Source organism: Linepithema humile, chromosome 2, assembly GCF_040581485.1.
Source record: "Linepithema humile isolate Giens D197 chromosome 2, Lhum_UNIL_v1.0, whole genome shotgun sequence".
NCBI lineage: Eukaryota > Metazoa > Arthropoda > Insecta > Hymenoptera > Formicidae > Linepithema > Linepithema humile.
Window position 1 is genome coordinate 20,117,262 of NC_090129.1, and position 12,459 is coordinate 20,129,720.

Below are 12,459 nucleotides of genomic sequence, written 5' to 3' on the forward strand. Positions count from 1 at the left end.
GGTAACGAATACAGCTCGGACGAAATAAACTTTGCGAGAGTTGCTCGGAAAAGTTATATGAGCTTGTGTATTATAAATTACGTATGAAAAGTTGCGCCGGCGAAATTTCGCGTCGAGTATTTTTTCGTTATGCACATTATTTCTTTTTGTAGATGCAGTAAAGTGATGTTTGTAAAATTTGTTCGTTACGCAGGTTTTCGTTAGAAATTATATATGGGAGTTTAAGTGCGTTTCTTACATCGAATACTTTTTTTCACATTTTATTTTATTATCCTGTTTTCGACAATAGCAAAGTTTAAGAGTTCGCAATGCTGATGAACAATTTTGATTATTGCGAGTAAAAATTTAACAAGTATTATTGATAATTTTATGAGAAAAGATTGCTCGCAATTTCCGTCAAGTATGACAATAATTAAAGATGATACTTTTAGAGATGATATTTAAGGCACAGTATTATGTCAATCGTGCGGAAATTATAAACGAGACGTCGTTATAAACAAGAGTTGTAGAACTTGAGCGTGAGCCTGAATAGTAAAATTTGCAAATAGATGGGTGCGACCCATTACGCATTCGTGTAGAATAGATCGCGGTTCCGCTTCGGGATTAAGAACGATCCCATTATCAAATGATTAACGAGTTTATCTCATGCAAGAACATGCTTCGGCGGTATCAAACACTCGCGCGCGCCTAATGACACAATAATAATAATAGCGGCATGCACGTGCACGAGTGGACTGTACATCGATTTTCACATCAGACGTGGGCGGTATCGGTAAATGGCTCGAGATGGGAATGCAGTCGAAGCAATTAGTGCAATTATTAATGCATTCGCAGTTTCTAATCAACGCAAGTCGATTTGCATACCTGCTGCTTTGGAGATAATCGCCAGACCATCGAAGAGGCATAGCGATTTCGGTATCTCGTCTATTTTCGCGAAGAAATACCAAAATCTTGAAATATAATATAAAATTTTGCGCTTTTTATTTCTTGCCGGTCTGCAACACTTTACTGCGAGGTTGACTTCAACTATACCTGTTGCACTATGAACGTCGATTTCTTGAGAAAGCCTTCAAATATTTGCTTTAAGGAGACTCGATCTCGCAGTTATAACTTCGATATTGTTAAGAAAACCGTAATCTAGCACTTGACAAATATTGTATGTTACTTCTGTGGCATTATTAATAAATTAAACTGGATTTCTATTTGCCATTTCTAAGATAATCGCATATTTAATAGTATTAAAAATAAAAAGAAAAATAGTTTAAAGATTGTAGGATTTTTCATAAATTATTTTGTCATATTGTTAATATTTTTAATATTACATGATGCATTTATTTTATTTATTATTATATACGAGGTTTATATATAAAGGAAGGTAAAGTAGGAAAACCATTTTTTTTTAACAATACGTTTTTGTCTCTTTATTTTCCTCTTTTTATCTTGTACAAATTGCGGACCGAGAAAAGTGCACTCGTTGCTAAGAGCGACTTTTATAGATATACATCCATAAAATTGTTCTTCAAGCTATTAATTTGATAGCAACTTGGCATGCACGTACTGAGTGCATTTATTGCTTAGGTCGCCGTCTTTATTTTTCAGCGTGATCGAACCGCTTAATAGGACTTGGAAAGCTTCCCCAGAACCCCTCACACTATTTCTCTTCCGCGTTATTAGGTTGAAAATTGATAATTCGCGTAACTGCAGCGGGAATTGTAACGGAATTGTTACATTTAACCGTCCTGGAGTTGTGTTACCTAATTTAAGGAGCGCTCGCGCTTCGCGTTTTCCGCGCTTACAAAAGTCTCCAATTTTGTCACGTTCTTCTATTTCGTTCTTTCTACTACGTTATCAATCTTGATGAGGTAGGGAGTCTCGAGAGATTATTTTCACATTTTAAAAGAAAAAAAGTGACATTTTGCCGTGGTATTTAATATACTGGTCTTCTCTTTTTATGCTCTGAGCTTTGTCCGCACTATTGTGGTCGTTATTTCGAGGAGACTGAACTTTAATCGCGAATCCTCCCGATGTATATAACGTCTCGAGGGAGCATTTGTTCATCGTCGAGTAATCCCGTCTTCGTTCAAATAATCTGTTCGCCGTTTCTTCCGGTTACATTCTCCGACCGATATACCACCTGCGTCGCCGACGAAGTTTACATAGCTTGTTATGTGTGGAGTATCCCCAATCTCCGTGTATTTTCTGTCCTCAAGTTTACGTGTGAATTTGAGATAAAATCTTTTTTAGTGAAAATTTGATTCAAGTGATTTATCATCACATTTTTTGAATTTTTAATCTTAAATGTCTTATCGCGTTTAATTTGAAGAAACATGAAATTCAATCGCAAGGCTTTAATGTTTTATTTCTATCACACACACACAATAAATGTACTAAACGTATTTTTATTTAATCAAAAATTATTAGTAGTTGCGTTAAAACAATGTGGAGTCTAAATTAATTAAAGAATTTCGATTTCAAGTTGATTATAACAGTAGTTTTACATTAAAATATATAGAAACGCATTGTGTTGAATATATTATATTTTACGATATTTGTAATTTCGTAAAAATGCAAATGTAATATCACGGTTCAAATCATAGTCCGTATCATGTATCGGAGTTTCACACGCACCCTGTATATGGGGATGGCAGTCTGCGTGACGATGCCCGGAGGTCGATACCGTGTGCGCGAGTTCTCTTTCGTCGCCATTCGTTCCCGTCGCGTCTCACCCCGTTGAAATGCGAGAGAAGCGCTTCTCCTCCGTCGATAGCGATCGCCGAAAACGGGGGAGAAAAGAAAAAAATATTCGATAACTCTATCGCAGAGGGCATTGGGAGGTCATAATTTCCCTATCACGCGTCTTATCGGGCATAAAATTGCAATTCTGCCCGGCTCGATGACCTACGAGTTCTAATATCCGCCTGTAATAATCGCACGTGACTCCTGCAAACGACGACGCCGTTACACCAGTAATGGCATTTACCTTTACGATGCAACGCTTGTGGTGAAACTGTTTTGGAGATTGAAATCCCGCGAGCTGCCGGACCGCACTGGTTTAATCCGACAGCGAACATCCGCAGCGACGTTATTTATTCAACGGCTGTGATCGGCTCGATGTTTGATCTTGAGATTTATGAGAAAAGCTTTGCATACAAAAAAGTTTACCAAATTTTGGTTTAGTGTGAATCGGATATTTATAAGGAATTCTACTAAATTATTTTTATTTAATACATTTTTGCATATTTTTTATTAGCAGAATTTAGAATAAAAGCTCTTGGAATAAAGACATTTAGAATAAAAATTCTTTCTCTTAAAGTTAAAAAAGAAAGCAAAAAGCATTATTGAATTATTTAACATTAACAATTAACGATTCAAGAGAGCGAACAATGCTCTATCTCAGTTAAGGAGGACAGTGCAGAATAGCGCATGCAGGATTTACTACTCGCGGTGAAATTGTTTTGGAGATTGAAATTCTCGACCTCTCAACCGTTACTGATTTAACATGACAGCGAACATCTACAGTGGCGTTATTAATTTACGGTCGAATGTCCATCGCTCGAGTCTGACACCCACGAGAAAGAAATTTCGCATGGAATTTACTCGGCAGAAATGTAGAAATCTTTCGAATGGAAGGGAAACCGTGTTTGACCCAAATAATTCTGCAACATTTGAAAGATCGTATAATTGTAAAATATCGAATAGACAGTTTGCCGAGTGAAGCGGAAATCTGAATTAATTACGTTTATTGTATAATGTTCTCATTTTTCGCAAATGATGATTAATTGACGGAACTGCGATAATTAATTGTATGTCGGAAGTGAATATCGCACTTCCGCAAGCGTGCATCTGTAACGTAGCATTCTCGTTGCTTTATACACTATCGATAACTATCTCGCAATCGTAGAAACGGAATTATAAGTGATTCGAGCTGTCTCAGTCGCTCCAATTCTCCAAACTATCGATAACGTGTTTTCGCATTCGCCTTCGTGGGCGGTAAATTCGTTAATCATGTCGTCTCTCGAGAACGCGGAGCAGGACAAATACACGAAGCGCCCTTGATGGAAACTTGGGCGCGTAACCTCGCCGACGTATCCGAAATCGCAATTTCCGCGGACCTATACGAATGCTACAAGTGCCAATATCGGGTTTCATGGACTCGCGCGGGGCTTTCGACGACCCCAGGTGCGCTGTTTCTCGTGCTCGCCGTAGAGCACGGTCCGCTGTTCCTGTCCCGCGTTATTGAAAAACACGTCCCAGCTGCCGCTATTTTACGATAAAGGGGCAAATCGATTCCTGACATCTGAATAATTTGTGCGCCGCGTAATTATCGAAAATGTGTGTGCGTGACGCGTCGTCGGCGAGGAGTCAATTAACGGTCCTCGTGGTCCTTACATGTTGTAACGATATTAAAATTCGATGTTCGTGCGCAATTGCTATCCGCTTCATTTGAACTCGTGAATTATTAGGTCGTCATTAAGTCATCGACACATTTCGCTTGAATTATTAATTCTCGCATATTCAACAGCTGGGCAGACGGATAACTTTTAATCGTCTATTTCGAGCGTTATTAATCCTACAAAAAAAGTATCCTTTCACAACTCTAAATAATTAATATAATCGATTTCGACTTTGCATTTATACTGCAAACTCGAATGCGAGAACGCAAATTGTGTTTGCATTGCGAGCGAATAATCTGTTTTTTTACCCTGAAATATAATCAAAACATCGAACAATTATTAAAGAGACGTTTGTCGGAGCTTTATTTCAAAAAAATCCGAAGGGAGGAAAAATCTCGCGTCTGCGCTCTCGTCGAATGCAGTGTCTTGCCGATTACATACAACGTTATGCGTTCTACAGTGTTATGCGGCGTTAGCGTGCTGATCTTAATTAGCAATTAATCTGCCGGGATTCCGTACGTCCACAATGCAGGCGGTATCGATCTCGATCCAGGGTGGGATCAAGTGGGCTTAAGGCGATTGCTTCCTCCTGAGCGAGGGCCAATCAAGTGGTCCGGGTGCGGCTCGATGCGATAGAAGGACGTTCTATTTCAAACGGAGACGAGCATCTCTCGTTGCAGGCTGCAGCCGCGTCGAGAGGAAACGTGGCAATATCGAATATTCAACGGGTAAGAGGAGGGAGGGGAATAGAAGGAATGAGGCTGGATGGGTTGTTCGATATCGCTCGCGCGTGTGGCGCTCATCGTGCGCAGCGCTATGTGGCGCGCGTGGGTGTACCAAAACGTTGCCGAAGTCTTGCTTATCCCCGAGGAAACACATGCACGTATCTACGTGTGCATGTGCATGAATACGCGGTTTAATATAGACGGATATAGGACGCGCGGCAGCGCGAAGAACCAAATGCGAATTATGCAGATTGTGTTCCGTTACTATCGTCTTTAATTGGGGAGTGTAGGATGAATCGACCTTTCGTTAGGGACTTGATCAAAATCCGTTATGTTGCCTCAAGTGTAATTTTCGGGATTATTATTCCGGCGCGTGTAATCTGATGTAACGTAATAGCATTTGGAGTTAACTTAATGCACGGGATATTCCGTGGACGGGATATTCAAGATCGACTTTGTTCCAACATCGCAATTTTAGATCGCAATTTTAGATCTAAATAGTATTTACTTATGTTATAAATTATTCGTTTGGAAGATGCAAATTTTTAGAAACTGAAACTTTCCGTCTTAAAATAGAACACGATACTCTTGCAAAAGTAATATATAGTAAGTTAATTAAAAATATTGTAATAATATAAAACTTTATGTACAGTTCTTCTGCATTTTCTTTACATTTCCCTATTCCCGTGCCACCGCCCGGCGATTTTCGCCCGAAATTTGTCCAAACTGCCAGGAACGCAGAATAAATGGCGACGTTCGGCTCGCGTCGTTTGTCTCCTCGTCGCGCGTCCCACGCGGCAGTCGCGACGTATCCGTCGAAGGTGATTATAGTCTCATCGACGAAACTGTCGTTTCTGTTGCAGGCTCGAGCACACACAAAAACGACGCGACAGGAAATGGAAGGCCTGCACCCCTTTTGGCTGAGCCAAGATACGGCGCCGCGCCCCAGCCGTATGGTGAGTGTCTGTCTGTTTGTCTGTCCGTTCTTTCGTTCGTCCATCCGTTCTGCCTGTCCGTCTGTCCGTCTGTTCGCTAATGGCCAAATTAAGCTCACCGGTTCGGAAAATAGATGGCAGGAACGATCGCGCACGGGTTTTCCGCGAACACATGTAAAAAATGGGAATGAATTAACAGAAGACCGACGAAGTGCGAAGCGACGATATTCTGGACGTTTCTCGGAGGAAAAAGTATATCGCGAACATTTGTTTGACTACTCGGCGTACTGGAGAGGCAAAAATTTACTTTGAGGAACCTTTTGTCTGAGAAATATTCATCGCGATTACCGCATTCGGCATGAAATATTGCGCTCGCGGAAATGTCCGCGTAAAGAAAATTTCTAATTTAAGTTGTTTAAAATTGAATAAGAGATTTTATTACAACGCTTTCTCTCGCGGAAACATTTGCGAGCACATACTGAACTTGTTATTTCACATGCGATATTTAAATATTAATATGAGACCGAAAGCAAACCGTGTTTTCTGTTTGCAAATGAATATTACAAACTATTTTACTTACAACACAAATAGCATACGTAACGCGATAACGTATGCAATGCAAATTCCACTCATTACGATAACGAGTAGTGTGACCAAAAATAGAGCTGCAATATTTTAAAAAATTTCACGCATTTTAAAGTAGAAAGTGGAATATAATATTGCTAAAAAAAGCTTTCAGACTTCACATAAAGATATTCTTAAATTTTTTTCATTAGCGGAACATTATATTTAATAGATATTACATATTTGTTCTTTGATTTGTGCAAAAATGTCAGAATTTAAAAATAGTGTTTTCATTTGTCGCTGCTTTATCAATCGCATAAATTACTTTTAGCATTCGTCGTAATATCATGAAACTTCAATATCTGAAAGATTGATTTAATAATGCAAGATCGAAATTGTCACGTACGCGACATACGATGCTACAGCATCGACGTGCGCTCGAACTGTTGCAGCCAGGAACCTTCTGCTCGCCACGTCTGAACTGTTGAGCACTTAATATCTTGACTTCGGGAAAATAATTCCTGGTATACGTTTCGGTCTGAAACTATCGTCGTAAGTCAACTGCGACGGCGATTTTATTGCGGCTTTGACGTGAAATCGATGAACCGAACATAACACAGCGCGACTGCAATCGAAACCACTCGAGCCTCGTTGCGCGATGTAATCCGATAGTTGAAAACATTATCGTAATTCACCGCTGCGCAGCCGACTCACCTTTCCCAATAACCCCCCCGACATTCTAATCGATACCATTTGTCGCAACATTTAATACTCGGATACACACAGCCGACAAAGCGTTGCATTACCATTCCGATGGAATTATAATATTGGCTCAAATTATTCCGGCTTGAAAGTCGAGTCGTTCGCTGAATTTTATATTTTTCCACTTAATTTTGTATTTAACTCGCCATTTTTATGCAGAATTTTTAATTCGCAAATGCTTACAAATCTTTTTCGAGCTGATTTTCCCGAAATGTCCTCGATTCGAAAAATAAACGCACGGTCGTTTTTGTATAAAAATCGTGTCTTTTTTAAATATATAGTTTTTACAATACAAAATATAAAATTACTCCTGTTATGTTTTCATAAATTGAAAGGCATCTGTCAAGCTTTTCAAATGCTTCATCAGCACTCGTCAATATTCCAATATTTATTCCACTTTAACATAAAAGCCTACCGTATTCCTCATAATTTATGAATACTAGTCTGAATTACGGCTGCATTTATTGCAACCGTGTCGCATTTCCGAGCGCGACGCGCTTTGCTATCGGGAATCTCATTAAATTTCTTCGCGACGTCCCGATTCCAGTCGAAAACTGCGCGCGACCGATGTGGGACGCGTATTAATTACAGTCTGCAGGCTCTCGCGGCGAGCAACAATGTCCTCAATTATGTGTCGCGCGCAGCGTCATTTATCTCGCGGCTTGTGATTCCAGGATCCACGCCACAGGTCACCTTCCCGCCGAGCGCCGGCCACGATCGTTACGAGGAGAATTTCAACGGACCGGCGACGTACGCCGAGCCGTATGTCGAGCGTTACGGTATCAAGAGTGACTTTAGCGGTCGTGAGCCGCTGCATCCCACGCCACCGCGGCCGGGCTACGTGCCCACCCTGGGACAAACACCGCCCTCGAGCACGCAGGGCTCAGTCATGATGGTGTACGGCCTGCAACCGGACAAAGTCAATACCGACAAGCTCTTCAACCTATTCTGCTTGTACGGCAACGTGACGAAGGTAAGTGGTGGTGGTGATGGTGGTGATGGTGGTGGTTCACCCTCGACCCCGGAACCTTTGTGCGACACCTATTGCGCGTGTTTAGAATGTTAAATGTAGCGAATTGACGAGACCGGGACAAAAGGGTCGTTGCATGACTTGACCAACGCCGTGACGTATGCTTCCGTTAACATGGCGCGGCTGTTAGACATTCCTTACACGAGGTACTTGCGTTTAACGGGGACCAACAGATCCAAGTTCTCGTGTAGTTCGATGCTGATATTTAATGGGAATTAACGCGACCGGATTTTCGCGTCTTTAGTACGTGATATTTAATGAAGACACTTTTTAGACGTTGATGCATGATGTCACAAATAGTCTTTCGTGAAATTAAGTTAAATATTAAACCGAAAGTAGCTTAAACTACGTTGAAAATTATATACCCATTAAATTTATTAGATAAAATTGTAAGACAATTTTTATTTTATTGTGTATTTTTTAAGTGTTTTTATAAGTTGAATTGTTTGAATTATTGAACATATTGAATTATATATATATATTTTCACTAATTTTCTAGTATTAGTCACTTAAATATCTTACACCGGTTAATTCTGGATGTAAATTACCGCCGACAAAAGATCGATCGCGAGTTATTTCGAGAAGAGAAGTGAGCTACTACCGGTTTACACATTTCGTGAGCACCGTGCGCTTCCCGTAACGCGCCTTAGTCGAGCGATAAACTTCAAGTGTTTCTCTCTTCCCCTGTTGCAGGTTAAATTCTTGAAGACGAAGGAAGGATGTGCCATGATCCAGATGGGCGACAGCATAGCCGTGGAACGATGTTTACAAAACTTAAACAATGTCACGATTGGGACGGACGGCAGGTTACAGCTTGGCTTCTCGAAGCAGGCCTTTCTCTCGGATGTCACTAACCCTTACATTTTACCCGACAAGACAGCAAGTTTCAAGGACTTTACAGGAAGCAAGAATAACAGGTGAGTTTTGGCGTGTGCGCACTCGTGTACGACTCTCCGAGTTTTATCCTTTCGTCATTTTTCGCTCAGCTCCCGCTTTTCTTCGCGGCGATCATTTGTCTCCGCTTGATCTTTCTCTCGCTCTCCATCGCGATATTTTCTCGCATTATATGTCGGACGCTGGAGGATATATATATATATATAAATTCCCGACCCGAGTCGAGTTTCGTAGCTACACCTTCGTGTTTTCCCGGCGTTCAGACAGTTCTTTCCTCGCCATTTAATCGCGCGTTTCATCTGCGAAATCGCGCGTGACAAACTCGCCCGTGCGAAACGATCTATTGCGGTTTCGTGTTTAACGCAAACCATCTTACAGGATCAGAAGAAATTCTTCTTATTAATTGCACTTTTATCACGAGCGCAGGAGTAATTAATAAAAACTTGACTAAATTTTGACGGATGCATTTCACAGTAGAAATAATGATAAATGACACAAAGTTTTTGTAAATAAAAATATTCTTTGAATAATATAATTTTTAATTTTTATCAAGAAATTTCTCAAGACTAAAAGAATATATTTTTTTAATGTCACATGTAATAAGAAATGAGTTTCTATAACGGAATAAATCGGAACATTCTTCATTTTTCTGTAAGATTAAATTCTATAAGATATATCGATAGACTCGTAATAAATCGATGTGTCTACCCTTTACACCGTAATCATCGATCTCTGAAGGTACGGGTCTTGATAGCTCGATCCCCTACCCATCGACCTATTCCCATCATCATCTTTCATACGGATCTTACGGCTGAGGTAACATAACGCGGGGCGTGTTCGACGCGATCCGGCAGATTGCGACGGCACTTCGCGAGATTAAACCCGGTCTAATTAAATGAAGACGCGTAAACGAGCGCGATTTAAATTCCTACGCTCGGCGCGATGCGGAAAATCCTCTTTCTCTCGGTGCCGCCTTGTCTGGTCGCGCTCGGGAAGCAGTTTCGCTCGAGCGGAAGAATCGAATCCGAGGGTTGAATAGGGGCTAACGACACCACCGTGATTTCGCATCTGGACCAGCGTGCTCTACATTAGCCCGTCCCTTAGCGCCTGATGATATCCGGCTTCGTGATTAAGTTTTAGTCCTTTTGACTGTTGAACGTACGAGAGTAGCGAAAAGCGTACGGTGCCGTTCGTGAAACTTTTATCGTGCGCAAAAATCACCGCATTGTGTTAGGGAAAATTCTGCGCTTCTACGTATGAAGCGCTCGTAATACTTTCAGCGTACTTGCAATAAAACGGAATTAGTGACAAAAAGTCGTATGGAAAAAAAAACTTTCTAATTCCGCATTGTCCGAAAAATATAATTATTGTTCGCCAATGGGATTACATTGAAAGGATTAGTTTTCAGAGTCATTTATTCCGGTTAAAGTTTTTGAACTTTCTTTTTATCCCGTTCTAAAATTCTCCGCGCGACTTATTGTTCAGTCTCGGCGCTTCATTCACGATTAACACGATTTCGAAAGAGCCAATTTAAATGCCATGCTCAAGCACGTTTCGCCGCAAACCGAATAATTCAATGAAACGAATAATTTATCAAAGTGGGGAAATACGCCGCTACGTGATATGTGTTTTTAAAGGATAGAAAAAGCGCACCCCCAGCGGAACGAACCGCGCCGCCTCGACGAAAAACTTAATCGCCCGCGGGGAGTAGCTCCGCCTCGGCCGCGGCGAGTGAGCTCTGATTACGAGAAGTTAATCACAAGTAGCTCCCAGTAGCTCGCGAAAGACAAACTGCGCGTCAGAAACGTCTCAACGTACCTCCTTTGCGCGGAAATCCGCTTTCGCGTAATTGGAGGAACAAGATTTAAGCTGACATTTTTGTCGAGAATAAGATGCCGCGATGTTGCGCAAGATGATGCGAAAAGAGAGCAGATTCGTGCCGAGGACAAGCAGATTCCCCCTGAGGTTTCATTAAAGCGTATCTATGAAGAATGGAAATAAAAAGCAACGTTACGACGTTCTTTGATATTTTTCTCCCAATGTCGCTGCTTTGTGTGTTTTAAGATGATGAAAATGTCTGCTTTCAGCTTTCAAGTCGGGAGATTTATTCACCGATATTTTCATTCGGTACAAAATTCACCGAATATTGCCGGCAGATATCCGCGGTAAAAATTGAGAGGAAATATTAAATGCATTTTTCATTCCCTTTTTTCAAAAATTGATAAATGGATCGTATGATTGATATATCATTTCGATGTTTTTTTTCTGTTTTATTTAATTTTTGTTAATAAGACAGGGAATATTATTTCATGTGAATATATAAAAGTTGCGAAAAAAGTGGATAAAATTTTCTAAAATATTTTATTAAAAAACCATGCAAGTTTTAAAACTTTGAAACAAAATAAGCGATGCAATAGTGAAATTTAACATTTAATTAAGCTCCGTAGAAATCGATGAAATATATAGTGCAAAGAAACTAATCTAAATTCGAATTTGCATATATTGTTACAGATTTCTGAACCCCGCAATGGCTAACAAGAACAGGATACAGCCACCCTCGAAGATAGTCCACTTCTTCAACACCCCGCCAGATTTGACCGAAGACACGGTGAACCGCGTGTTTGTGGAGCGTGGCATCGAGGCGCCGACGACTGTCAAATTGTTCCCCCTCAAGTCCGAACGATCATCGTCAGGTCTCATCGAATTCAGCAGCGTCGGTATCGCAGTGGCTGCCATCATGGAGTGTAATCACACGGCACTCGAGAACAGCAGTGAGTATCGATGTCAAACTCGTATGATCGTAAAACTCGGATTTCTCCCGAGCAGCGTTTCTCGATGAAATAACGGATTTCACGGGGTTATGATATTCCACAATTCACCGGCGAGACTTTATCGCTTACTCGTTCAATTCGAATTTAGATTTCACTTTACCAAGACAAGTCTTGGTTTACGATTTTTCCCCTCCCTTCACCGTTGAGAAATTGTTTTTATTTAAACATCTCTCTTGAGATTTTCGAATAATTTTTACATCCAGCAAAATCGAATCGAGAATCTCATAAATTATTGAATTGCTCAAGAAATCAGTATCTTGTTCAAACATTACGCTGCACCATCACAATCATAAGAGTCAATGATCAAAATCTCCAGATGTCTCC

At 40.6% G+C, this 12,459-nt stretch overlaps 1 protein-coding gene across 11 annotated transcripts in view; it reads left to right on the plus strand.

Annotated features, from left to right (window-relative positions):
* The window catches only part of sm (smooth), a 176,714-nt gene that overhangs the window by 122,014 nt on the left and 42,241 nt on the right, over positions 1-12,459 (plus strand). For all 11 annotated transcript variants that reach the window (XM_067348595.1, XM_067348597.1, XM_067348600.1 and 8 more), the window contains 4 exons: positions 5,983-6,075; positions 8,055-8,353; positions 9,104-9,327; positions 11,816-12,075. In XM_067348595.1, the coding sequence (XP_067204696.1) occupies positions 5,983-6,075; positions 8,055-8,353; positions 9,104-9,327; positions 11,816-12,075 (876 nt within the window). The remainder of the gene's footprint in view (positions 1-5,982; positions 6,076-8,054; positions 8,354-9,103; positions 9,328-11,815; positions 12,076-12,459) is intronic.